Genomic DNA, 27,944 nt, shown 5'->3' on the forward strand with positions numbered 1-27,944 from the left:
TGAAACCCTGACATTAATGTCCTCACAAAAGAGAAAATACCCCTGACCACCTCCCCATCTATGTACAACCTTTCTGGGGGCCCCAGCCCCATAGAAAAAGGGTGGGAAAGAAAAATGAGCACAGAATAGAGATTTCCCTTTTATACATATTGCAACAAGTTCTCCATAAAACATTCATCTGAAATAAATTAAAAGTCCTTTTGCCACTGCCTCCAAACATAAAAAGGAGCCTGTGCCATAGTCCCAGCCCAGGCCACCCATGTCCCTGATTGTCCATGGAAGAAAGTTAAGGATTGAGGGACCCAAAGCCTGAGATGGGAGGCCCAGTTCCCTCCTCAGTATCCAACAAGAAAGGCGAAGTGACAGCATGGGCCTGGGAGATAGCCGCCAATTCCTTGAGAAACTCAGGGAAAATGACTGCACAGTAGACAGCATTCTTGACTCGAAGAGCCTCACCTTGGCGCTCAGGGCCCCCGCCCCGTGGGAGTAGAACTGGAGTTGAAGCCCCAGGGGAGCCCCCACCTAGGCCAAGTCCTGCTCCGTCTCGCCCAGGCTGAAGGACCAATTGTGCCGCCTGCCGGGCCCTGGTTGGACTGTGTGCATGTCGCAGGAGTAACTCCCCCAAGGATGGCCTCCGGCTCTTCACTGGGAATAAACAGGGGTATCATGAAGGTACTGGGATCAAGGAACCTCCCTTGGTCTGAGAAAGGAACCACCCCCTAGGTTCTTGGACTTCTTCACTAGGATTCTAAGGAAATGAAAAAAATGGCCAGAAATAAACCTCAGGTACTATTTCCTGCCCCACCCTAAACATGACTCTGAGGAATAGGGTAGCGAAGGATTCCTTTTCACTCTAACACCATAACACCGACTGCTCAGGTTTCTTCCCTCTATCCAGCCAACTATCACCCTCAGTCTTAAGCAGTCAACACTTTAGCCGCTTCATTCCCAGCCAAGATTCTTCCTTCTCCATGTCCCCTCACCCTGATAAATTCTCCCATTTCCCATACTATTCTAACACCACCAAGATATTCTCCTCATCCATAACGTCCTTACTTCATGCTTCCCATCATCTTCTTGAACTAGAATCAACCACTTCCATCTTCCCCTATCTGTAACACCTGACCCACATCCTCTGCTTCTTCAGTACCCACAGGGACTACATATGGCATAGTTCATGGCCATTTCACTTCTGTCACAATCACTGTCCCTCAAGATCTGCTCTCCTATACTATCATTTAGCAGTTCCTGTCCTATAACCACCAAAGCCTCCCTCCCACTGGTTGTGACCAGACAACTTCATGTCAGTTTATATTCAAATGAGCCATTTAAAACAGTTTTCTCTCCTCTAATTTTCTGCATAAATTCCTGGGTCTGGATATACATCCACTCTCTAGACTCTATCTTCTAAATCATTATGGTTCCCATTCCCTACCTTGAATATTGGCTACAGAAATGCTATACAGATCTATTAACCTTGACATTCAAAGCTCCACCTAACACTCCAACCTCTTCTCAAACTCTCCACACCTCAACTACCTTATACATTCACACCTCCCTTCTTGAAACCCTCCAGATACTTTTCATGCTTTCATAGTTCCCTCTGCCTAAATTTTGCTCTCTCTAGTTTTTTAATCCTCCCTGGCTTAATATTACTATCTTTACTTCTCTGGAAAACTTCATCAGATTTGACTTCTACTGACTTCCTATTTTCCTTCCCTCATCTCAATATACTTTAATAATTTTTTTTTTATGTCTTCTATCTCATGCACTAATCCAAGTAAGGGCTTGGACTGTTTCTTATCTACCCTTATATTCCCTAGGTTCTTGGACTTCTTTAGTAGTGTTCTGAGGGAATGAAAAAAACTACAAAATGGCCAGAAATAAACCACAGGTACTTCCTCCACAGTCTCTTCAGTGCCAAAACTGTAGAAGCAAAAAATATTCCTAGCACTAGATCATGAGGAAATCAAGTTAGGACCCTCAAGCTGGGTCTTCACAGCTGTGCAATAATCCCTGTGGCACTCTCTACCCAGCCCATATACTTTTCTCTTCAAGTTCCACTTCACCTCTGCTCTCATCTGTACTTTCAGCACATCATTTTGCCACCTTCTTTGATGAGCAAATAAAGGATGTTATGAAATTCTAAGTTTCCCCTCCACACTTCACAACTCCATCGGCACATGTCATTTCCTTCTTGCTTTCTCTCTCAAATGCCTCAAAGGTAGAAAAACCAAAAAGTCTTGTCCTGTCCCAAGTTAATTCTTTTCTGGTGCTCTAGATCTCATTATTCCAACACCTCTGGGACCTTGCTCTCTGTTATTATATTCCTCTAGTCATTCTCTGCATTGTAAATTCTTTTAAAGCAGAAATCCTATCTTGTGCCACCCTGAAAACCCTCTACCAAAGACAATGTCCAGCACATATGGCAAGTGCTCCGATACTTGTTAAATGAAAAATCTAGATTTAAAACTTACCAGCCATGTTTAATTCTTCCTTCTTCCTTATACTCCCAACCACTCACCAAACTCTGCCAACACTCTTATTTCCACCTCATCAAATGCTTTCTTTCTATTTCCACTATTCTAATTCAAGCCTTCCTAGTAACATTCACATTATGGCAAAAGCCTCCTGACTGCCCCTTCTGACACCTTTTTCCCTAGCTCCAACTCACCTGAGCTAAAATACTCACTGAAAGACTGAAGAACCTCCAGTGGTTTCTCAAGACCTAAAACATCACAACTTCTACCCAGTCTATCTTCTACTCAGAACCTTCTGCTCTAGCCAAATCTCTCCAGCTTTACCACCAACTATTCCACTGCCCTTTAAATTCCTTTCTCCAACTAAATAGTCCAGGATGTCTCTAGACAAAAGAATAAAGACCTCCTATTCCTTTGCCTACCTAAGTCCTACCCATCTCTCAAGGCCCATGTCAAATGCCACGTCCTTTACCAAGCTGTAACAATATCTCAGCCTAGAGACTTTGCCTGCCCCCTTGCCTATCCAGAAATCCTACAGCATTATTTTTGCTGACACTGCTGATTTGGCTCTTAATAGATAGAACTTTCTTCTATCCTCTAACTGAAGCCTAAATACAAATAATTAGAATCAATTTTCTATAACTCTCCAGTTCCTGGCACAAAGTTTCACCTTTAATAGGAGCTCAGGAAACCTGGGCTAATAATCTCTCTAGAAGGGTAGGGAGAGGGTTTGTGGAATGAGCCTCACCTAGGGGATCGGCGCGGCGAGGGGCAGGTCCTGCTGCAGTGCCCTCTGCCCAGTCCAACTTGCCACGGGCAATGAGGTACTTCTTGGCTTTGGATAGCAGTGCTGGGAAGTCCTCCTGGGAGGCTGCAAAGCTCTCAATCTTATTCTTCACAGAGCCCAGAACCTATGAAGCACAACTCCATGACATTTCTGGGTGGCTCTAGTCTGATATGTCCTTTCTAGTCCCCCTGGGCCTGTTCCCAGCCCACCCAGGGTCACTCCAGCTGCCGGCCTGGCCCACCATGGAGCCTGGACGCATCCATGCATGCATGCATCGCACACCTGCAGCAGGGACTTGACACTGGGCTGGAAGACCATGTTGGTGTTGAGCAGGAAAGAGCGGAGCAAGGGCTGGGGGTGACAGGCCAGCTGGGCCACCAGCCCTGTCAGCAGGAAGTTGACATAGACGGAGTTCTGCAGCATGTTCTCGAGTTTGGCAAAGAGCACAGCCATGAAGGGGCCTGGGGGAGGGGTGGGCACAAGGATACAAGGCCTGAACACATTGCACATTGTACACATTCCTCCCAAAACCAAGAGACCCCCACACTATATGAAAATTATTGGGTATGATTAAATATACCATGACTACCAATTCTGGAAGAAATAAGATGGCAGACACCATATGGACCCATAAGAGTCCATATGCCAGCTTTACTCACACTCCAGCTGAACAGCCAGATCTTAGGCTCTGGAGTCACAAAGATCTGGTTTCAAATTTCAGTTTAACTCTTTACTAGTTATGTAAATCAAACCTCTCCAAGCTTTAGTTTCCTTCTCAGTTAAAATAAAAAAATATACCTACCTCATAAGGTGATGAAGATCATCAAAGTGATATCAATATAAAGCATTTAGCCTAAGATCTAATGAATTTTAAGTGTTCAATTATAATCATAAGCTACATGTTTCTCACTTTTTAAGAAAACTTCACCCAGAGGCACAACAGAAGAACAAACAGGCAGAGAAAGTGATTAAAACCAAAAAGAAGAATTAGGTTTCACATAAGACATAGGATAACACTAAATCTAGTTAGAAAGAAGCAAGAAAGGTTACAAAGAAAGTGACTATGTGAGCAAATTTTAAAAGGAGAAATCTTTGGGGAGAAAGCAGAGAAAGACATCATTTTGTCTTTCAGAAGCTGAGAACCAAGACGGTGGAATGGTATATACCAGCAGTTCTCAACTGATGGGTTGTGACCCACAGGAACTGTATTAAAGGGCCACGGCATTAGGAAGATTGAGAACCACTGGTATATACAGTAAATGCATTGCTTAGTTCAAGGGTAAAGAAAACTGACTCAGGAGAGACTCTTTGATGGAAGAGAAGATAATAGAAGGGATTAATTAACATACTCTACTGGGACAACTGGCCTCATCTAAGCCAGATCACCAACACTAGGACTATAGAACGATCACAGTCCTGATCAAGAGAAAGGGAATGTATCTAAGAACTGAACTACAGATTGAGACAAGAGAATGATGAAGGGCAGGAAACAGTGAATCCTGAAAATGATCCTAAACATCTTCCACTCCAGGTGCACATGACTAGTATTTGCTTCAAAACAATTCTACCTTAACAAGGTTCTAAGATTCTCCCTAATTTACTCCTTCTACTTCCCCTCATTTCCTGGTTCTTGCAAGAGACAATTTAAAAAGCTCAAATGAGTTTGTTTACAAAGAAGAAAAAGGAAAAGAGCTTCAGTTAATACTTTAAGACTGTGGTAAGACCTGCATATTACCTCCTACTGGTATTAAGCAGGAAGGAACAGATGAGAGACTAGATAAAAAGTGAGATGTATTTTCTGTAGTCTGTAAGAAGAGGAAGTTGGCATTACTCCAAAGAGGAAGCCTTGGTACTGTGCAAGCAGGATGGCCAGCATATCCCAAGCACAGTCAGGCCAACAACTGATCAAGGCATGACAACCTGACTATCCACTGGAAGATAGGTGGTTGTCTTGTTCAACCTAAATCTGCCCTGTACCCAGAAATGATATCCTAGTGAAAAGCTACCACCTACTGCCTTCTCACAATGTGCTAGCTTTGTACTATGTGACTTATATGCATCAATGGCAGAAATGGAATACTAACTTAAGGTATGCCTAGTCCAAAACCTTAGCCTCTACACTGCTTCCCAAAGGTGTGATTTTGTTTTTGTTTTGTTTTCCTGGTATGGGGTACGGAATGAGGATTAGAGCCAGAAGAAGGCTAGGCTGGCCAACAATTGGGATTTAGCACAACCACTCAGATCGGTCTAGCTCCAGAGGCATCTCTAAAAGCCCAAAATTACCCAGCTGGGAAGCCTGAGATCACGCTTTGTCTTTTGCCCTCAAAGAGGTATGTCACTCATTGGGGTTCCATCTTTACTACAAACAAACTGTTAATTCTCTAAGATAGTTTCACTGGACAATCCTGCCAACCAACAAGGTACAAGAACAGTAGACAGGAAAAAGTTGAAATTGGTTCTTTCTATGAAGAGACTAGCAGAAGAAGCTAAGTAGAGGGAAAAGCACCTGAATAGTTGACCCTAGGGCACAGGAGAGCTAACAGAAGACAATGCCCAGACAGATAAACTGGTGGGAACAGCAAGGAACAGAGGGTTTCCAGGTGCCTCTCGTACAGGCTAGCACATATATCTTCCATATGGTTTAGAAATATTGTTGTGATTCACCAGGAAACACCAAACACAGAATATCCTAATCATAAATCTCAAGAAATAGCCAGACTAGGGGAAGAGGAGGAACATGCACATAAGACAGACATACAAGGCTCAGATCTAAGTCAACACTCAAACCAGCACAAGCATGAAGGATGTACAGACACAGGGACATAAGTATGACATGACACATATCTGGAAGTAACCCAAGCAGGATGAATGAGGGGCTAGGCAAGTACACAGAAATGACATGCCCAAGAAGTCTCAGAAACCAGCACAAACATGTTGAGAACATGCAAAGAATACACAAAGGAGAAGGCCTAGGCTAAGTAGCTTACCAGTGAAGGGCTGGCTTGGCAGCTGGTTGAGAGTCCGCAAAGGGCTGCTGAGGAAGGGGCCAGGGGGCTCAGGGGGACAGGTGAAGCTCTCATAGGCCTCCTCCTCCTCAAGAGGTAGTGGAGGCTCTAGTGGAGGCTCTGAGCCAGCTCCCCCATTGCTCAATGCCACCTCCAGCTCCCGAAGCTCCTGCCCAAAGCCCTCTAGTCCTGCCATGCCCTCAGAGGTGCCCTCTAGCAGTTCCCCAGCTCCCTCCTGTGGCACCAGACGAACTTTCTTGGCACCCTCATGCCATGGTCCTGGCACCCCATTGAGCTGCAGAGGGGGCAGGTGGCCAACGCCCTCCCCTGTGCCCCCAGCCACCCTTCTACTCCCCAGCTCTTCCTCCTCTCCTTGCCCCACATTGTTCCTGTCCTCCTCAGGCAGTAAGCTGTGTTTCTTAGTCCGGGAGCCAAAAAGACTGGGCTCAGGAGGGGGCCGCTCGCCATCATAGGGGGCAGACCAGGAACGGCAGGCTCGGACACAGCGGTCCACACCACGGCGCGCCTCACGCAGATACTCCAGGTAATTGTCTTCCAGCTCACCAGGCTCCTCCGCAGAGCTAGGCCGTCGGCCAGGGCTGGAAGCTGGGGATGCAGCAAGCCCTGGTGAGCGAGGGACTGGACCTGGGGACTCAGAGCCACCCAGACTCTGCTGCCGCAGAAAAAGAGCCAGACGAGATGGTGTAGAGGGCCGGGTTACTGTTACCACAGAAGAGGAGTCAACACTTGGGCTTCCAGGGCCTACAGAGAGACAAAATATAAGAGAAATCAAGGAGACAGAGGTCCTAAAGAAGAGATAACTATGGAGACTAAGTGAGAATATCATGAGAAAGCAGAAATATGGAACCTATTTAGACAGCTGCCTCTTCAATCCTCAAATTAACCTTATCCTCATCCACTATCTCCTCTCACCAACAAAGAAACAATGAAAACAGGAAGAATACAGGACCAGAGTGAAGAAGAGGAACAGCTCTGTCCAGAAATCTCACTCTATTTTTTTTTTTTTTGAAACAGAATCTCACTACGTTGCCCTCAGTAGAGTGCCATGGCATCACAGCTCACAGCAATCTCAAACTCTTGGGCTTAAGCTATTCTCTTACCTCAGCCTCCCAAGTAGCTGGCATTATTGGTGCCTGCCACAATACTCAGCTATTCTTTTGTTGCAATTGCCATTGTTTAGCACGCATGGGCTGCGTTCAAACCCTCCAGACCCAGTGTATGTGGCCAGTGCCCTAACCAGTGAGGTATAGGCACGGAGCCCAGAAATCCCACTCCAAATCTCTTTGGTGAAGTTAAGGATCCTCCCTGCAAGGGCCCTAATCAACCTCCCCAAAGATAGAATGCCACTCATGGCTACCTTCCTCCCCTCACCCTAGCCCCACCATCTTACTAGGCTCCCCCAGAACCCAGGCCATACCCATGATGTCCTCCCTTCTCCCTGTCTCTCTGTTAGGCCCACCTCGTGCCCATGAGGCATGCTCTGGATGAGGTGGGCTTGGGGCATGGTGACGACAACAGCGTGGGATTAGGGAGAGAAACTTGTCAGCTGCTCGTCCATATAGGTCCACATCACGCACAGCTGGCTTCTGGCTCAGCATCACATGGTTACATGGAACGAGATACCTGAGAAAGATAACAGAAAGGGGACAGAGTGGATCAGGAAGGAAGAACAGAGCCTAGGAGACCATCAGGCCAATGGAACAATATAGCTAAGCTGGGCTCCAAGTGAATACTCATGAGCAACCCCAATATAACTCATCACTACAGCAATGTACAAGGCCCTGATGGCCTTGAGAGTTCAGAGTCAGCCGTCCCTCAGCCCTGCCCCTCCAGGTACCTGAGAACCAGCTGCAGCAGGACATCCTCACAGCTGAGGTTCAGAAGGGTCCTGAAGAGACTCAGAGAGACCATGCAGAGCTGGGCAAGTGGGAGAGAAGGGAGGGAGTCACTATAAGAGGTCCCTAGCTTCCAACCTGTTTAACAAATGGGAACCCCACCCCCAGGCCCAACCTACTCCTAGAGGAACAAATGTGCACCAGGCCTGGCACATAATAGTCATTCAAGGATTAACTAGATGATCACACGACCTCTGTGGACAAGACTTCACTGTTCACAGATAGGAATTAACCACGTGTCAGACCAAATGGATTTCTACAGACTTTAGATACATGTCAGCAGACTCTGGTTATATATATCTGTCAGCAGAGGGGCAATATCTGAATGAAAAGCCCACAAAAAGAGACACTAAGAAAGACTGTGACTAAATGAATAACATAAGACGATAGCAACATGATAATTATGAGAATATCCGGTCAGCAGGGACTGTAGTAACAAAATAACTGAATGCCTACCAATAAGAAACCAGAGAGAACCTGAAAGAATCCCAATGAGAAGTGGGTGGGGCTATGAATATGGCATCACAACTCTAATAGTATATCTCTCAGAAGGTAGGGTAAAGAAAAGCTCAAAGGCAGCTGACAGGAAAAGGAAAAAGGAGGTGGGTGCAAGGGAAACCTTTAGTTTTAGAAAAGGAAGAAGGAGGTTTATCTCTGGTTAAGCAAAGAGACCAGACACATGTACGTTCTCTCTCACTGACCTAAATCCTTCATAGCACTTTCTCTATACATCCCTTATGGGAAGGGTATCAGATACCTTGAGCTTCCTGAAGACAACTAATAGGTCTTAGTCTAGGGCACTACCTGCAGGCTAGATGTTCATTATTTGATAAGTGACTATGGGAGAATTAAAAGTCAACAACGTAAGCAGGAAAGGAATGAAAATATAAGTTCACATATTGAACAGCATGGATGTTTAGGAAAATATCCTTAATAACCACTTTAACTAGCAATGAAAAAATTCAAACTCACTGAAAAGTAGTATGGTAGGTAAAAAAGATGTCCACATCCTAATCTCCAGAACTTACAAATATTTCAACTTATGTGACAGAAAAAACTTTGCAGACTTGATTAAGATTATAGAATTTGGGATGAGAAAATTACCCTGTATTAGCTAAGTGGATATAATCAAATCACATGATTCTTTAAAAGCAGAGAATTGTTTCCAGTTGGGTCAAAAAGAAGAGAAATTTAAAGCATAAGAGGGATTTGATCAATCATTGCTAGTTCTGAAGATGAAAGAAGAGGGCTACAAGCCAAAGAGTCTGGCTGCTCAAGAAGCTAGGAATGGTCTTCAGCTGACCATAAGAAAACAGAGATATTAGTGCCACAACTGCCAGGAAATTATTTCTGTCAAAAACATAAATAAGCAAGAAAATATATCCTCCCCTACAGCCTTCAAAAAGGAACATCGTCCCCCCAACACTTTTATTTTAGCCTGGTAAGATCCATGTCAGATGAATGACCTACATAACTGTTAAGATAATAAATCTATTTTAAGGGTGGTGCCTGTGGCTCAGTGAGTAGGGTGCCGGCCCCATATACCGAGGGTGGCAGGTTTGAACCTGGCCCCAGCCAAACTGCAACAAAAAAATAGCTGGGCATTGTGATGGGTGCCTGTAGTTCCAGCTACTCAGGAGGTTCAGGCAAGAGAATTGCCTAAGCCCAAGACCTGGAGGTTGCTGTGAGCTGTGATGCCACAGCACTAAAAAAATAAAATAAAATAAATATAAATATATTTTAAGCCACTAAGTTTGGTAGTTTTTACGACAACAATAGGAAACTAATACATTATGTGAATACAGATGATTCACTTCAAGGCACAAAAGACAGGCTATACATTAAGTTGCAAAGTGAGGCAAAAGAATCAAGCTGAAAAGAACCAGACAGTGGATAGAAAAGCATCTACATATTTAATATAAGGCATCCTGAAACTGAAAGAGTTCTGGTTCCTCTAAGAACCAGGAACCAAAAAGAAAAATCCAGAATACGAAAGGCTCCAAAGACCAAGGGACCAAATGGGCGACATACCATTTGGTATAAGAACTAAGGACTAAAGATAATGAGGGAGAATCAAAAAGGTTAAACAGGCGTCCTCAAACTACAGCCTGCAGGCCACATGCGGCCCGCCTAGGACATTCCAGCCCGCCAGGTGTTTTCGCCACTGCCTGTCCTGCTTAGCAGCCGACTCATCCCAGGGCCCACAGTCCGGCCCTCCAGAAGTCTGAGGGACAGTGAACTGGGCACCCTGTTTAGAAAGTTTGAGGACCCCTAGGTTAGGATAAGATTAAGATAAAAGTAAGATGAATAAAGCTAACACAAGGTTGGGAGAAATCAAGCTCAAGAAAAAAAATCAACTGTCTACACATGAACAGGATGATCTATAAGGCCAAATGGATCTAAGATCATGGCCTAACTTTAGCATAATGAGAAATAAACTTTTTGTACCTTTGTAAAATTAAAGCTTTGACATCTATTCACTTTTGGTTTATATCAATAAATCTTAACCTAAGGCATGTATCATAATTACTTTTCAGAATATTTTTAAAGTATACATGCCCTGAGCAAAAATTACAATTCAAGAGAGCAAAGATGAAGCTTAGAATCTGTCATCGTAGTTGTTGTCCCCTTCAAAGATCCAGATGCTTTTGAAGTATATCCCTGGTTTTGAAACACTAATCTAATCAGAGTCAGTCTACATCAGTGGTTCTCAACCTTCCTAAAGCTGTGGCCCTTTAATACAGTTCCTGTGGGTCATGACCCACAGGTTGAGAACCACTGGTCTAGACTATCTCTTTTATTCCCCAACTTAGTTACTCAGAAACTGCACCTATACAATACATAGCTAACCAGAAACCTCACTGACCTGGAACCCAACTACCAGGTACATCAATTACCTAGAAGTTTTCTAGAACCTTAGTGATTTTAAAGGAACTTTGACTATTTGTAATAAAGACAGGAAAAATGGCCTCAGAGCCAAAATAAATGCCATAAATTTATGGCTACACTAATCCTTTATTCTCCTACAAAGCTGTCAGGTCTTTATCATTTGCAAACTATTCTCTGCCATTTTATATACATTTCTATTGAATACCCAAACTGGTTACTATGGTGTACCAAGAAATGCATGATCTGAATCTTTTTTTTTTTTTTCTGAGACGGAGTCTCACTATGTCACCCTGGGTAGAATGCCGTGGCATCACAGCTCACAGCAACCTCAAACTCTTAGGCTTAAACGATTTTCTTGCCTTAGCCTCCCAAGTAGCTGGGACTACAGGCACCCAGCACAACGTCCGGCTATTTTTTGTTGTTGTTGTTGTCATTGTTGTTTAGCAGCCCTGGGCTGGGTTTGAACTCACCAGCCCTGGTGTTTGTGGCCGGTGCCCTCACTACTGAGCTACAGGCACCAAGCCCATGATCTGAATCTTACCTACCTCTCTACTTCCATTTCATTCCCTTCTCCCCTTTGCTCATTACACCTCCAGTCATAATGGCCTTTCATTTCCTCAAATACATTAAGCTCTTCTCCCAATTGATGTCCTTTGCATGCTATTCTTTCTGCCTACCAGTTGTGTCCAACCTTTTGGCTTCTATGTGCCACAATGAAAGAAGAAGAGTTGTATTGGGCCACAGATTAAACATACAAACATTAAGGAAAGCGGATGAGCCAAAAAAAAGGTCCTTGAATAATCTTCATAATCTCCACCACCACAGATAAGCAAAAAAGCCCTCACATAACACTCCTGGATCATTCTTCCCCTTAATCAATAGGTTAACTCCTTTATAACTTTTATGTCAGTTCAATCTCACCTCTTTAAAAGAGATCTTCCTTAACCACCTATTATTTTCTAAGCACTCTGGTTTTTTCATAACATCGAGCAATTTTTCATTATTGTATTAAAGTCTTTGTTTGTCTACTTTTTCTACAGAGTAGGCTCTATAAAATCAACAACAATTATCTACCATGCTTATCAGTATATCCCCAGCACCAACAAATAATATGGCATATAGTAAACATTCAATAAAAATGTTCAGGAGGAAGGAATGTAAGTAACTAGATGAGTGTCCCATGTTGTAGTTCAGATGTAGCAAATCCAAAGGAGAAAGAAAGTAAGCATATCAATGGCCACAGGATCATCTATCAAGGTGGATACAAAATCTAAAGTGATCTCAAGTCACCCACAGCAGTCCTCAGAGCACAAAGAGCTGAAAAGAAGCTCAGGTTAGGGCTGTATTACAAGCATTACATGGTAGCTACAGTCATGTCAAACAGCCAAAGTCAAGCAGAAAGGTAACTGTTCTAGATTCATGTATTATAAAAACAGAAGTAGATTAAAATCTGTACCCAATATGGTTAAAAGTTTAATGCTAAAAAGTAAATGCCACCTAATTTTGGAGTGACTGCTGGAGACACAGGTCAGAGTAGGGTAGGAACATCTTTCTGAAACAAAGGTCAGAGAGAGAGAAGATGGCTCACCCAGGCAAGCCAAGACAGAGGTAAGGCCATACCCGGGAGTTGCTGCCAATACGGGCAACGAGGGTGTCAAGGATGGTGTGGGTATCATGCCGGTGTAACAACAGGAATCTCAGGAAGGTACGGAGCAAGGCAGGCTCTGAGATACTCCGTAGGAAAAGTTCCAGATAGGCGGTACTGGCGATCATCTCCTCCACAGAGGTCTGGACAAAGGGAAGGGAAAGTTTGGAAATTTAGGGCTTCCCTGCACATACATTATCTTTTCCCCTGGGTTCTAAGGAGAAATTAGGAGCAGACAGGGAAAAGGGAACATGCTACCCCACCAACTGTCTCTCATTTTGGTCCTAGCACTCAGGTTACCAGCCTAGCCCCTAATCTGCCTTGCCACCCCTCTCACCTTGTGCAAGGCAGGGCCCATGACAGGCACCAAGAACCCATTATGGATATAATCAACCAGCTGTTTCTGCACCAGGGGGTGAGCCACCTGTAGGAGTATCAGAAAGAAAGGGGGGACATTATAAAGAGACCACTTTCTGGAAAGGAGTGAATAGTGCAATATAGATAGGTATCCTTCCCCCAAGATGGCAGAAGAGAAGAACTCCAGGGAATGCACCCCCTTTCACCCCATCTCCCCAGAATAACCAAGGGCTAGACCTCCTGAGAATTCCAGTCCTACCTGAATAACTGCATTGCAGAACTCTAAGGAACTCATGAAGAGTGCAAGGGCTGGTACTCCCAGCCAATCTTCTCGTCGAAGGCAGTGCCAATCATCACCTGGAACCTCAATCTTCCGAGGCAGTGAGGAGTATAGGGCACTAAGCCCTGTGGCCAGCACCTAGGGGAGATTAACAAAGGCTCAGACAATATAAAAGTAGGATGGGAAAGCTATTAATCCATATTTTTGATGATAGTAGAGGTATAAGCTATTACCAAAGCAGATATTTAACTACCCAATGTGCTGGAACCTCACCTAAGAATAATGCCCCACAAAAAGCCGCAGTATCTGCCCTATTCATTTAAGCCCATGTTTCTTTGCCACTCCAACTCCAGGGGGCTGCTTTCAAATCCAGACAATACTTCCTGAATGAGAGGGTCCTGGTATATAACCTCTCCACATCTCCTAGATAGGAAGGTGCTATCCAGTATCTATATGCCATACAGTACCCCCCCCCATGCCAGGGCGTGCTAACCGGGCAGAAGTAAGAGTGATCCGCGATGTAGCGGCCCACCGTAGGGCTCCCAGCTGACAAAGCCATGAGCAGAAGTAGGGCATCACGGGCTTGCTGGCCCAGGGTACCCTCTCGATGGACGAAAGGGACAAGGCGAGAAAAGAGGAGAAGTCGGGGCGCAGCTCCAGGCTCAGGAGGTGGCTGCAGGAAGAACTCGAGCAATGAAGGCTCCCGGGCCACACACACACACAGCTGACTCAGAAGCAGCACCAGGCCTTCATCCAGTGCTGGGCTACTAGGCACAGGACGGCCACAAGCATCCAAGAGGGTAAGCAGAGCTTCACGAACTGGACTATGCCTCAACAGTGGCTGGCGAGCTTCGCTCACTAGCATCTCAAATAGTTTCAGTTGCTCAGCCCGCCGTTCCTCGACCCCATCCCCAAGCTCATCCCACTGCAGCTGCCATGCCAACACACGGGTCAGCAGATCTTCACGCAGAGCAAACTCTAGTAGAGGCCCTGGGCCTGTGGCAACTGCACGATCCTCTGCCAGCAGTGTCAACATCTGGTAAGTGTGGTTGCGCACAGCACTGAGATCATCTGCACCCCCAGGAGCTGCCCGAGGGCCCTGCCGCTCCAGGATTCGCACCACCTAAGGGAAAAGGACAGAAAATGGGAGGAATCTAAGTTGATGACTAAATGGGATGATGAAAATGAGCACTCAGGTGCCAGCTCAATAGGCTCTTTAGCAGACAGTCTCTTACCTGGGACCAATGATTCTTGAAGACCATGAGGCAGGTCTCAGGGTCAGGCATGACAGGGGTCTGTGGACTGGTCCCTTGAGGTACACGGTGCCCAGGGCCCCGGGAAGCCAGTCTGCTTAGCCAATTCATCCTCTCCATGAGGTAGGCTGGGCAGGGCCAGCAGCCAGAGGGCTACACTCTGAGGATTTCCCAGCTGGAGGCTTTCTCCACTTGAAGCTCCAGTCTGCTTCATCCGGTCTGTAAGAACCAGTAGCTGGCCATGGAGCCAGAGGTCACACCAGGCCTGATGGCAAGCCCAAAAGTCACTGTCCAGTCCAGATTTGCAAATCTAATTGAAAGAGAAAGAATGGAAGAGATAAACATAAACTAACTTCTCTCTGTTCCCCAGCAGGAAGAACTCAGAACTATCAGTCCATTGAAAACCTCACACACATACACATATACACACACAAGAGTCAGTGCCTAACATGTCTAAATGTTTAACATGTCTAAAACAGAACTCATGATTTCTGCCACTAAACCTGTTACTCCCTCAACCTTCTCCACTTTAATAAATGATATCAACATTCACCTATATGCTCAATCTAAAACCCTGGGCATCCAATTCATAACTGCCAAGACTTGGAAACAGCCCAGGTGCTCATAGATACATGAATGGATTAACAAACTGTGGTATATGTACACCATGGAATACTATGCAGCCATAAAAAAGATGGAGACTTCATATCTTTTATGTTTACTAGGATGGAGCTGGAACATATTCTTCTTAATAAAGTATGTCAAGAATGGGGAAAAAAGTATCCAGTGTACTCAATACTACTATGAAATCAATATATAATCATCTACACATTCATACGAATGGTAAAACATAACTATAGAAAGTAGAAGGGAGGAGGAGAGAAAGGGGAGGAGAAGGGAGTGACAGGAAGAGGGAGGGTATTTGCAGGGACCTCACCTAATGTGCATGATGCAAGGGTATATTTCAAAACTATTAAGAAAAGAGTCTAATTGTGATGGATGTGTTAATCAGTTCAACATAAGCATTTCACATTGTATATCCAATCAGTACACTAAACCCTATAAATGCATCAATGTACACAGTTATGATTTAATAAAAAAAAAAAAGAAAGAAAATGAAGGGAAAAATATAAAAACCTGGGCATCATATCCTTGTTTCTTCTTTCTTTAATTCCACCATTCATGTCATCAACAAACCCTATTATCTCTATGCCCAAAACATGTCTCACTATTGCAGTAGCTTCCACCATGGGTCTCCATGCTTCTATTCTTTCCCCCATAGCATTTATTATTCACACAACAACCAGAGTGATATCTTTAAAACCTAAATTATATTATCCCTCCTCTATTGAATTACCATCTAGTAATTTCCTATTACAATAGTAATAATCCAAATTTCTTACCTTGGCCTTTAGAAGCCTAAACAATCTAAGCTGTATAACCTCCTACCATTCTCCTCCTTCATACTTTAGTCACAGAGGGCCTCTGCCTAGAATGTTTTCAAGCTCTTCACATTGTGCTCATTGCTCCATTTTTTCAAATGCCATCTCCTCAGAGAGGCTGTGCTTAACAATTCTATCTAAATAGCACATCTTCCTACCTTACTCTCTAGCTTCCTAACCCTTTCTTCTTAGAAGTTTTCACTATTTAAAATTATATATTGGTTTATTCATTTGTCTGTCTTCGTGACTAAAAGGTAAGCTCTTTGAGAGCAAAGTCTGTCAGATCGCTGTATCCCCAGTGTCTCAGGCAGTTCCTAAGGACTCAAGTACATATTTGCTGAATGTATGCAAGCTTGAGTGAGTGAGTGAGTGAGTGAATGAAAAAACAATCAAGAAACCCAGACTTGATCTGACTCTAGCCCTTTGTGACTACTGAGGGAGAAATTTCTTTCTGGCTATCACATGTCCCTCCCTAGAAACCTACCCAATAGTCCCTGAGAGAAAGACCCTTAAATGACCCCCCTTAAGAGGTAGCATTCAGAGACAACCAATAGAGCAGAGCTACTTTCATTCTAATACGGAACATACGGACACATTCCCATATACAAATATAGCCCCTACTCCTGTCAGATGCATTCAAAATTCACTCCCAGGGATGTGAAAAGATACCCTCACAAGAGAAAGGATAAAAGCACCAAAATAACCCAGGCCATGACCCATAGTTTTTTCACCATCATAGCCACTACCCTCTCATTAGTACTGTCTTTTACAAGCATAAAACCTTGAGAGGAAAGGTGTGGTTTCATTGTTCTTCCTCTTTATAGTCAACAAAGGCTAACAGAACCCAGAGACCTGGCACAAGCCCCACTTTTTGCCCTAAGTTTATATTAGCCAACATCTCCTTTCATTCTGATACTTTCTCTCATAATTACCAGTTTACAACTAAAGGAAAGTAGCAGCTATGCTTAAGGAAATCTTGTAAAGGATGGGTGATAGTCTTATGGGGCAGGGGAGGAGCTGGTCCTAGAAGAGAGGCAGGGCCTTCTCATTGAATAACTCAATCTACATCCATACTGACTGAGCACTGTATTAAGTAACACTACGATAGAGGTAATATCTGACCTGGACCTTTAATAACAAGATATTGATTATACAGAGCAAAGGGAAAGGCTTTCTTCATATTAAAAACACTATGAACAAAAATATGGCATTGTGAAAGAACTCAGTGTGGTTTAATCATAGACTAATCAGCAACAAAAGGTATGATAGTTGAGTGGAAAGGTAAACACATCTTAAGGTTATAAACATCACTGAATACCATGCTAAAGAATTTGGGTTTTATCTAAAGACACTTTGGATACAGAAGGCTTTTAAACAATGAAACTCTAAGATCAGATTAGTCATTAACAATATGTCAGACAGTAATATAAGGTGGAATAGAGAGAGACAGATGGCAGTGGACAATTTATAAAAGCTGTTTCAACAGTTCATATTTGAAAAGTAATGGCATGAATTAAGGTAGTTAAAGCAATATTAGAAAAGATTAATCTGAGAGTCACATCTATCTTAACATGTTCCATGCAATATTGAAATTATTTATATCTGCAATGTCTCTGCTAATAAATAGCAAACCCCTAACATAAGCAGACCTATTCATTCTCAATTGAAATCCCAGTGCCAACACTGTGCCTGCCCTCAAAAATCCTATGGAACTGAATGCTGAATAATAATGATAGCAGCTAACATACATTGACCATTTACTACATATCATGCTCCCTTCTAAGAACTACATGAAATAGCTCATCTAAACCTCATAAAAACCATATAAGTATTAATACCCACATTTTATACATGAGGAAATCAAAGTCCAGAGAGGTTAAATAAATTGCCCAATAGCTAATTGATAAATGAAAGGACTGGGATGTAAATATAGAAAATCTGCCTTCAGATTTAAATTAATCACAAAGTAAAAGCAAAAAGACCTGGCAAATGAATGGGAATGAGAAAAGACCCTAATAGAATGTATAGGAGACTCAGAAACAGATAATACCATTAACAGACTACAAACACTTAACAAGGGGAACTGTGTTTTAGAAAAGAGAAGGAATACAGTTTTGAACATGGTAAGTTTTAGGACACTTACAGGATATTCACAATGTCCAAAAAGCAAGTAGAAATATACTTGAACTCAAGAATGAAATGAAGAGTAGAAATATAAATGCAATAAATATAAATGCAATTTCATACATTCAGCAAATACACACTTACTTGAGTCCCTAAGTACTGCTTGAGGCACTGAGGATAGAGTAGTAACTAAGACAGACAGAGTCCTCTTCAGGGTCCCCTCTTATAGGGACCATGAAGCTATGGAAGTAGATGGAATTATCTATGAGATTTGCAGATCATGAAAGGATTTAAGTGTAAACTCCAGGGGAAAACAGGATTTAAGAAAGCAAAGGAGGAGGAGTCTTTAAGGAACATTCTCAAAATAGCCAGAAATGGAAGGAGAAATCCAAGAAATAATGATGATCTAGACACCAATGAAAGAAAGTTTACAGGCACTGGAAGTTGTCCACAGCATGTAAGTCCATAGAAAGTTCAAGTAGAATGAAGACTAAAAATGGTGTACTGGTATCAGGAATAAAGTTTTTGATAAACTTAGGAAAGCAGTTAGTTAAAGAATACACAGGAGTCAGAGAAGTGTAAGATGCATTTTCAGAAAGTCAGTGATATGGGTAAGGATAAAATAGGGCGATAGTTAAAGAAGCTGGGAAGCTGGGATGGGATAGAGCCAAGAGAAAGAGTTTTTATTATTGGTTTTGTTTTAGGATGGGAAGCCTCAAGGATGTCTGCCAAATGAGAAAAAAGTCTGAAGAAAGTGGCAGGCTATAAATAAATAGATAGGGATAACTGACAGAAAAATCAGGTATTGTCTGAGAAAAAGAAGTATACCATTTTCTCTGAGAAAGCAGAGAAACATCAATAAACAAAAGATAGGTACCACTCCGGGTAAATCTGAAAGTGAAGAAAGAGGGAGGCTGACATCTACCAAACTCCTACCCCACCTGTCCTTCCCCACTTACCCAAGAGAGTGCAGGTGGGGTAGAAAAGAAGGGGTGAGAAGGCAGTAGAGTCCCGAAAGGATGCTCAGTCATTCATACATAGTTTCCAATAACCCATCAAACACAGTCACAGAGACTAGTAGCTATCAGTAGTGGGGATGCTCTGGAAAAAAAAAATGCTTATCCATCTCCTAACTACTTATGGTCCCAAGAAGGCATATACAAATGATAAACCAATATTTTAAACCACAATTTTATTTTTTTATTTTTTTATTTTTTTGAGAAAGAGCCTCAAGCTATCCCCCTGGGTAGAGTGCCGTGGCATCACAGCTCACAGCAACCTCCAACTCCTGGGCTCAAGTGAGTCTCCTGCCTCAGCCTCCCAAGAAGCTGGGACCACAGGAACCCACCACAACGCCTTGCTATTTTTTTGTTGCAACCGTCATTGTTGTTTGGAGGGCACGGGCTGGATTCGATCCCACCACCTTAGGTGTATGTGGCTGGTGCCTTAGCCACTTGAGCCATGGGTGCCAAGCCTAAACCACAATTTTAAATAGTGAAAACCGCAAAGAAGAAAGGATTAGAAAAGGCCAATAACTGAGACAAGTGGTAAGAACTGTCTTCAGTTATTAGCCCCTCTTACTGTTATTAACCCTGGGATGTTGCACCACCCCTTGTCAGTTTCTTTAAGCCCTGCTCATACCTTTGTAAGTTTGTTTATTAAATTCTTCTCAAACCCAGCTTGAGCTATATGCAACCTTCAAGGAATCTGACTGATAAAAAAATTACAGTTTACAGAACACTTTTCTCAATCATATCTCCTCTGAAGACTGAAAACAAACAGAGACTCTATAGTGAAACAATAATAATACAAAGTATTAGGTAAAGCTTGAGCTCTGGAGTTCCTCAAAGGTTTGAATCTCAGTCCATCATTTTCCAGTTGTGTGACCTTAGATAAATCACTTCAAACATTTGAGACAGTTTCATCATCTATAAATTTCTGATGAAATAAGCATTAATAGTTTTAAAAATAATAAGCCATGTAGCACTCTATGCATAAAGCAGGTCCTTTGTAAATTACATGTTCCTTTCCTCCTTCCCTCTGCTGATCTGAGGTACCCACATCTCTGATATAGGGTCACTGATATAGGAGTATAACAAACTGCTCCTACCCTTCAATATACCAGGGTTGCCTATTACTGCTCTACTGCTTGACAACAAAAGCCACTGCTCACAGACCCAAGGAAAATTGGCCTTTAGGACCTTTTCTCACCATTCCCCATTCCCTTTTCAAAGACCTCAAAGAGAAGAGACACAATGGAATCAGCATTTCAAAATTCAAAAGCCAACACTAATCTGGGCCCTGTTCACATATTGCAAAAACATAAAAGAAGGCCACAGCTTAGTGTTCCTGTCATCTACTTAAGACTCTCTGAAAAGTTCAGAACAAGGCAAAGAAGAGAGTAGAATCACTAGCCTTTTATGGTGTTCTTTTCTCCTATAAGCAAAGTTCAAAAAAGAGTAGACCTCCTCTCTTCCCAGGTCTATCTTCAGTGTAAAAAGGGTGAAGGAACTGATCTCTCAGACTCGCAAACAGTCAAAGTCAACCACTCACCTTAGAGTCCAAAATACAGCCTTACAGGCACATACTGCAAGGTGTTATCAACCAACCTCAGAAGAGCAGACACACAGGGCAGGAAGAGGCTCAGTGCAATTTGTGAACCTTTGCCCTGGGAGAGGCAAAGAGAAGGAGAGAGCTGGGGGCAGGGATACATCTGCAAAAACATGTACATCAGACATGAGAAACCAATATGACCTTCCAAGAACAGGTCAGTAAAGTCCTGAGGTTTATCTCCTTACAATGGCGCTTCCTAGCCAAGAAGACTGATGCAAGAATGGGCTGTTACCTTAAATATGAAAGCACAAAGACCTGATTAAAACTCCATAGGAATACATAAGGAAAAATAAAAACAAACAAACAAACAATACCAACTAATAGGAGCCTACCACCAATCTAGAACTCTACTTACACATATTCTCTCTGGTTCTCTACCCCTCAAACAAATAGGATATCAGGGTATAATGCTAACACATTCCTTCCCCTTTCCCCATTACTACCTCTCACTCTTGCACAGATCTCCTCATCTGACTCCAGCAAGCCCTTATAATTCAAAAAGTAAACTTCTAGCACACAGTGACTCCCCTTTACAAAAGTGAATCCTCATGTCACACAAGGTTATCTCTACTCCCTTTGTGTAAAGGTAACAAAGATGTCAAAGAGGTAAAACTGAACTAGATCCTAAAGAATAAAAAAAGTTCACTGGGCAGAGAAAAAAAACGCATTCTTAGTAGAAGCAACTACTGCAAAGATTTCAAGGCTCAAAAAAGTAACATGCTTTTAGAACTGTGAACAATTTATTCAAGCTAGAACACAGAGTAGGGAGGGACAGGAGATGAGGCGAGAGAGGTGAGTTGAGGCCAAATTGATGCCATATTAAGGAATTTGGAAGTTGTCCTACAGGACATAAAGAGCCAAAAGTTTTTAAGCAGAGAAATTCTATGATCAAATTTGTATTTTTAGAAAGATCATTCTAGGGATAGTCTAGAAAAGAACAACTTTAAAGATAGGAAACAATTTTAAAAAGTCAGGTGAGATGAGGAGGAGTTACACTAAAGCTTTAACAGTGAAGATGTGGCAATAGAGATAAAGAGAAGATAGACAACAGCGAGGGAAATGCATTAAGATTTAGTGACTTACTGAATGCAGCGGATGAAAGAGCACAAAGAAAATCCTTGCCTGGACAGAGATGGGGAATGTGGGTGCAAAAGCAGGCTTTCAGGACTGTCAGTGAGTTCTGTCTTTGAAATATTAATTTTGAGATATCTGTAGAGACAAATTATAGTAGATCAATGGATATGTATGTCTGGAAGACAGAAACTAGAACTATATACAGAAATAATCACTTCATTATATTTTTCTATTTCATATTCTCCCTCTAAACTAAAAATCTTTTCATGTGTCTACAGCTCTCAAAAAGACTGAAAATTCCTTGAGATCTCAGAGAACCATGTTTTATTTACCTTGTTAAGCCAGAAAATGTAAGCGTAACAAAGGCAGACTATGTGCTCAATAAATACTTGCTGAGTGAATATATAATTTGTTCTCCCAGTACTTAAGAGTGCCTGGCACATAATAGATATGGAATAAATGGTTAACACAGCACCCTAAGATGTTTCTATCTCTACATCATCATCTTCATCTCTGTTTTATCCTCTCAGACTTACCACTCAGCTATATAATGTAAATTAAAATCCATTAAATCTAATGTACAATAAAGAGTTGGCAAACAGCAAACAATAAGTTTACCAAATCCAACTGCTTTCTCCAATATAACTAAGAATTTGGACAGTCTCTAAGAACTCTCTGACATTTGATTTGATTCATCCTATCATTATCATGATGTGATCTAAGTATTAGGTATAACTAACCAATCCAATGTTATTATCATAATATTAAATACAACCCTCTTCCCTATGTCTCCTTCTAAGTCCCTTTTTTTTCCCAAAAATCAATTTTGGAAATTGACCAATTACAAGTCATAAAAAATTTTCCCATATCACCTTTACTCTCTGTTACAAATCTTTCCCCAAGTCACTCTCATGCTCAGGGAACTAAATTTTGGGTCCAGCTTTGCTAATTCCATGTGACATCTGGCTTCTAAATTTGATTCTTCATCTACAAAATGAGAATTCCTGGTTTTGTCTACAAGATATCCATGTAAATCTAGTAACATTTGAAATTGCTATGTAGAGGTGAATGCTGTTCAAATGTCAGAAGTTATGCAGAATTACTGTACAAATGTATGCTTTCTCAACCTACTACAACAGCCACACCATCATCACTCTAGATTTCTGGAGTTCATAAACCAATCTTTTTTTAATTAAAATAGGGTTGTCAAATTTTATTTTTGGAAATGAGACCTTTTAAAAAAAAAACATTATCTACTGTCGTTATTTCTTCAGTGAAAAAGCACACTTCAACGGCAAAAGAATAGGAATGATAATCTCAAAATAAATTTATCTTCAAGGAAAACTTACTATGCTACACCATGGATGGATGAAAACTTTTATTATAAACCACATCCTTGGCTGTGTTTAGGAACCACTGCTCTAAACTCTGAATTATATCCGTAGATCTTACAGGGTTCTTTCTGGGCAAGCTGCCAAGTGTTCCACCAGTGTGAAGACCTGTTTGGTCTCCAAAGAGACGCAGTGAAAATATACCACAGGGGCCGGGTGTGGTGGCTCACATCTGTAATCCTAGCACACTGGGAGGCTGAGGCGGGTGGACTGCCTGAGCTCACCAGCTCTAGACCAGCATGAGCAAGTGCGAGACTCCGAGACTCCCTTCTCTAAATGGCCAGCTCCTGTAGTCCCAGCTACTTGGGAGGCTGAGGGCAAAGAATCACTTGAGCCCAAGAGTTTGAGGTTGCTGTGAGCTATGACTCTACAGCAATCTGCCCAGGGCGACAAAGTAAAACTCTGTTTCAAAAAAAAAAAAAGAAGAAGGAAAAAAGAAAGAAAATATACCACAGGATAGAATGGTGGACTCTGAGGCTGAGTCTCTGGAACAGAATGGAGAATGAGGTTACCGAATTCTCAGGGAATGGTCTGGATAAATAAGAATGGCCAAATTCTTTCTGAGTTTGGGAAGAATCAAGATGTCTCAGGTCCATGGTGTCAACATGCTCATTATCACTGAGTGCCAAACTCCAAGTGTACACTAACCGGGTAAAGGGCATACTTAAAACTTTGACTCAGTCTGTACAAAAACAAAGCATGTAAACAAAACATGTGTCCCCTAAAATTTGGAAATAAAAATAAAAATTTTCATGTGCATATGGGTTGATGCGAGGAGACCTGAAAATGCATGGTGAACCCAATTACAAGGTGTAAAGGGATAGGAGAAAATGTTGAAGGCTAGCAGAAATACTCAGTATCTTAAAAGTGATGGGTTTCGCAAACACATATATAAGTCAAAACTCAGCAAACACGTACATTTTAAATATGAACAGTTTATTGTACATAAATTTACCTCAATAAGGTAGTTTTTAATTTAATTATAAGCTGGGAGCCAAAACACAATGTTGTATGTGACAAACCGTGTAACCTCCATGAAAGTAGAATTGTCAATTGAAAGTGGTCAATCCAAACAAAGATTCAGCATAGGGAGGGAGCAACAGTGGAGTAAGGTTGTCCAGAAGCAGATGGAGAGAAAACAAACATAAGGAGCCCAGAAACCTTCATACGAAGGCCCACCTTCAAGTATGCAATCCAAAGGAGAAACTTGAGGGAAATGCGGTTCCAGTGATTACTCTGAAGACTAAGCATCAAATAGATTTTCATTACTGTAGTTACTATTGCCGATGAAGCCTTCCCTGTTGTCTACTAGAGTCCATGGGAGCAGGAGAGTGCACAACATTTCCACCCAAACTGCCCACCCTTAATTTAAAACTATTGCACTAGGCAGGACAGTCAGTCCATCCAAGGAGGCCTCAGAACCAATCTCTCACCCTTATCCACGTCTCAAAATCCCAGTTCCCTCATGTATCTGCCTTCACTTCTCTCACCAAGTAACCAACCACCCCACTGGTTCCTGTCTTCTCCTTTACTCTCCCCGCCTCACAGACCTTAACCCCTACCTAAGTCAGGTCCCAGGGCTGTCCCTCACCTCTGCCCTCGGTAGCCCCGGCCCTAGTACGCCGTGTTCAGGACTCCATTCAACTTGGCCCCTCAGAAAGCATCCCAGTCCCTCATATAACCAGCCCCGTACTGTCCACTCACCTCTAGGCTCTCACCCTGCTCCGCTACCTTAGACACTCATACCCTGCCCCTCACCACTTGCCAGCCCCTCACCCTGTTCCCTCACCACCAGTCACCAAACCGAATGCTGTCATTTCCCAATCCCTCATTCCCCACACACACGCGCGCGGGCGCCTCTCCGGGCCCTCTGGCTCACGCGTACCGTTCACTCACAGAACGCCGACCCTGGCCAGGCCCGGTCGTAGCGGCGCTGCTAGGTGAGTTCAGGCCGCCGCCATCGCTCCTTAGGCTCACCCGCCGCGCCCCGCCCCGCGCCACACGCAGCCCGCGCCCCAGCGCACCACACGTAGCCGCCCAGCGACGCACGACTGAGCAATGGCGTACCAGCTCATTGGTTGGGCCGGGCCAAAACTGGAGCGCCGACGCTTGTTTCCTAGCAACGGCCGAACGCAGGGGCGGGGTCGCTGACAGCCCTCGGAGGGAAGAGTACTGCCTCTCCCCTAGGTTCCTCCCCATCGTACTGTAAACCCCGCCCCTCAGAAGGACTCCTGCACGTAGTAGGGGAAGACCTTCAAGGGAGGTGGAGGCCCGCGGGGGCAGGGCGGAGCCTGGGAGGGAAAGGTCGAACCAGAGGGCAGAAGGCGGGACCGAAGGAGGGACGCGACTTTTAGAGGAAAGACCAAAAGCTCTGAACTTAGGAAAGAGTTGGAACGGAAGGAAAGCTAGAGAGAAGGGGCGGGGCCACAAGTCTTGGGAGGAGCTTGTAGTCTTGGAGGAGGCGTGGCTAGTACGAAACGGTGGGTCTAAGGGGAGAAGTCATCAGAAGTCCGTGGATAGGTTCTGTGAAGGATCCGATCCCTAAAGAGGGCTGAGTGCAAACAGACCGGCTTATTTTGCCACATCTTCGCGCATGGCTGGATCTCTAGTACATTAAGGTTGACCAACCCTGGCTCGCCTAACCCCTGTATGCCGTGTTGCTGTGTGATCCCTTGGGCACTATCTCAGAAAAGTGCCTGCATGTCAGGCACTTAGATCAATTACAACCAGTCTCTACCATTCAGGACTTCAGCCCTTTAACCAGACCCAGACAATTACAACGTAGTGTAATAAATGCTATAGTAGGGGGACCGTCTAGGAGCAGCACTGAGCATGATTATAGATGAGAATGAGGGGAAGGAAGGGCGAAGGGGTTTAGGGATGACTTCCAGGAAGAACCGAGTCTTGGAATACAAGCAAAATATATGTATAAGATCAACTAAGGTAGAGAAATGGAAGTTTCAGTTAGATACGGTCTGTACTTTAAAATGTATCAATGTTGAATACCTGTTTTTGGTTTTTGGTTTTTTTCAAATTTTAATTTTTTTATTTCAAATTAACAGAGGATACAAAGTATTAGGTTACAATATTTTCCTTTGTTAGGTGTGAGGTCGCTGTTGTACTTGTGTCCCACCCCCAAGGAAATGTGCCTATGAATTGGGAGCACACTGATCTGCCTCCTTCCTCAGCCATTCCTTCTTCCTCTCTTTTATCTCCCTGCTCTCCCCTCACCTCAATTTGAATTGAATTGAGTTTTTTAATTGTCTGGGCATTTGATACCTGTTTTTGATCACTGTACTATGAACATGATTAAGGAGTTTACCAGAACTCTTCTGTATTATTTTCACAACTTTTCTGTAAGCCTAAAATTAGTTCAAAATAAAAAGTATTTTTAAAAGAGAAAAAGAAATGGAAGATTCAGCCCAAAGGAACAACACAAGAACGAAAAACAAGGAAGGGTGTTCTGGGAAATGGATAAGTACAATGTATCTGAAGCCTAGGAAAGATGCAGAGAAAAAACATTGAGAGATGAGGCTGAAGATAAAAACAGATGTCAGGTACTGGAGAGCTTTGTAAACCACGTTAAGGAATTTAGATTTTCTCCTTGGTATGATAGAGAGCTGTAAAGAATTTTGTACATGGCCAGACTGACCTTTGCAAAAGACCAGATAAGAGCTGACAAGGGCCAGACAGGAGTAGTAAAAGTGCAAAGCAGATATATGGGCATTAAATGTGAGTCACTAGTGCTCCATAATTGAGCATAAAAGGAATATAAGGGGAAGAATTAAAAACTGATTCTTAGCTTATATACATTCAAAAGTAGGCACAACTAAACTACAGCATTAGAAATCAGCACAGTGATTATTCCTGGAAAAGCATTGACTGAAAGGGGGCAGAAAGGAGTTCCGGAGGCACTGATTAAGTTTTTTGATCTGAGTGTTGGTTTCATGGATATGTTGATTTTGTGAAAATTTATCAAACTATATACTTAGGAAGCGTGCATCTTTCTGTTTGTTTGTTCTTGTTACTATGCTGTGTAACAAGCCACTTCAAACTTAGTGTTACAGAACAATAGCCAGTTTTTAAGCTCATGGATTCTGAAAATTCATAGAAGACACAGCAGGAATGGTTTGTCTGTATTCACCATGAAGCCTCATCTAGAAACCGTGAACACCTGAAAGTGATATGAGGCTGATGGCTGGAACTATCTGGAAGCTTCTTCAGTCACATGTCCAATATCTGAGCAGGGACAATTCAAAGGCCAAACTCAGCCAGAAGCTGTCAAAGGGAGCTTGTTATAATGAGGTGACTAGGTTTTGAGAGGGAGAATCCTAAGAGGAGCTACCAGTAGCCTTACAAGTCACACAACATCACTTCTACTATAGTACATGGGTTGAAACAGTCACAAAGTACCGGTGTCAAAGAATTTGTGACCATTTTTTAAAAGCTGCCAGAATGTTACACAATAACTATAATAAATACTAGTTCTAGGTTTTGGCTAAAAGGACAGAGATGGGGATTATAGAGGGAAAAGTAGGTAGGGTAATATAATGAGCTCAGTTACTGACCCAGTGAGTTGAAGATGACTGTGGGATATCCAGGTGGAGACATCCAGGAAGCATTTAGAAATGTAGATAACTGCACCTGAGGGGATGTTTTTGGGTTCCATTCGATAGGAATGGAAGTCT

General features: G+C 42.9%; 1 protein-coding gene across 1 annotated transcript; it reads right to left on the minus strand.

Annotated features, from left to right (window-relative positions):
• Nucleotides 1–119: 119 nt before the first annotated feature.
• On the minus strand, nt 120–25,309 carry FAM160A2 (family with sequence similarity 160 member A2). Its single transcript, XM_012803860.2, has 12 exons — nt 25,142–25,309; nt 14,595–14,922; nt 13,853–14,482; nt 13,339–13,497; nt 13,060–13,146; nt 12,698–12,865; nt 8,131–8,210; nt 7,753–7,916; nt 6,255–7,034; nt 3,550–3,728; nt 3,229–3,391; nt 120–645 (listed from the first exon to the last, which is right to left on the minus strand). Exons 2-12 carry the CDS (start codon nt 14,730–14,732, stop codon nt 287–289), a joined length of 2,907 nt encoding a protein of 968 aa, XP_012659314.1. The 5' UTR covers nt 14,733–14,922; nt 25,142–25,309; the 3' UTR covers nt 120–286.
• Between the last annotated feature and the right edge of the window lie 2,635 nt (nt 25,310–27,944).

The sequence above is a fragment of the Otolemur garnettii genome, unplaced genomic scaffold (assembly GCF_000181295.1).
Source record: "Otolemur garnettii isolate 467f Iridium unplaced genomic scaffold, OtoGar3 scaffold00001, whole genome shotgun sequence".
Classification (NCBI taxonomy): domain Eukaryota; kingdom Metazoa; phylum Chordata; class Mammalia; order Primates; family Galagidae; genus Otolemur; species Otolemur garnettii.

Coding starts and splice junctions, on each gene's coding strand:
- FAM160A2 (XM_012803860.2), bottom strand. CDS start 14,732: ATGGAGAGGATGAATTGGCTAAGCAGACTGGCTTCCCGGGGCCCTGGG. Junction 8,211..12,697: donor GTATTGGCAGCAACTCCCGG/GTATGGCCTTAC, acceptor CCACTTGCCCAG/CTCTGCATGGTCTCTCTGAG. Junction 3,392..3,549: donor GTGTCAAGTCCCTGCTGCAG/GTGTGCGATGCA, acceptor TGTGCTTCATAG/GTTCTGGGCTCTGTGAAGAA.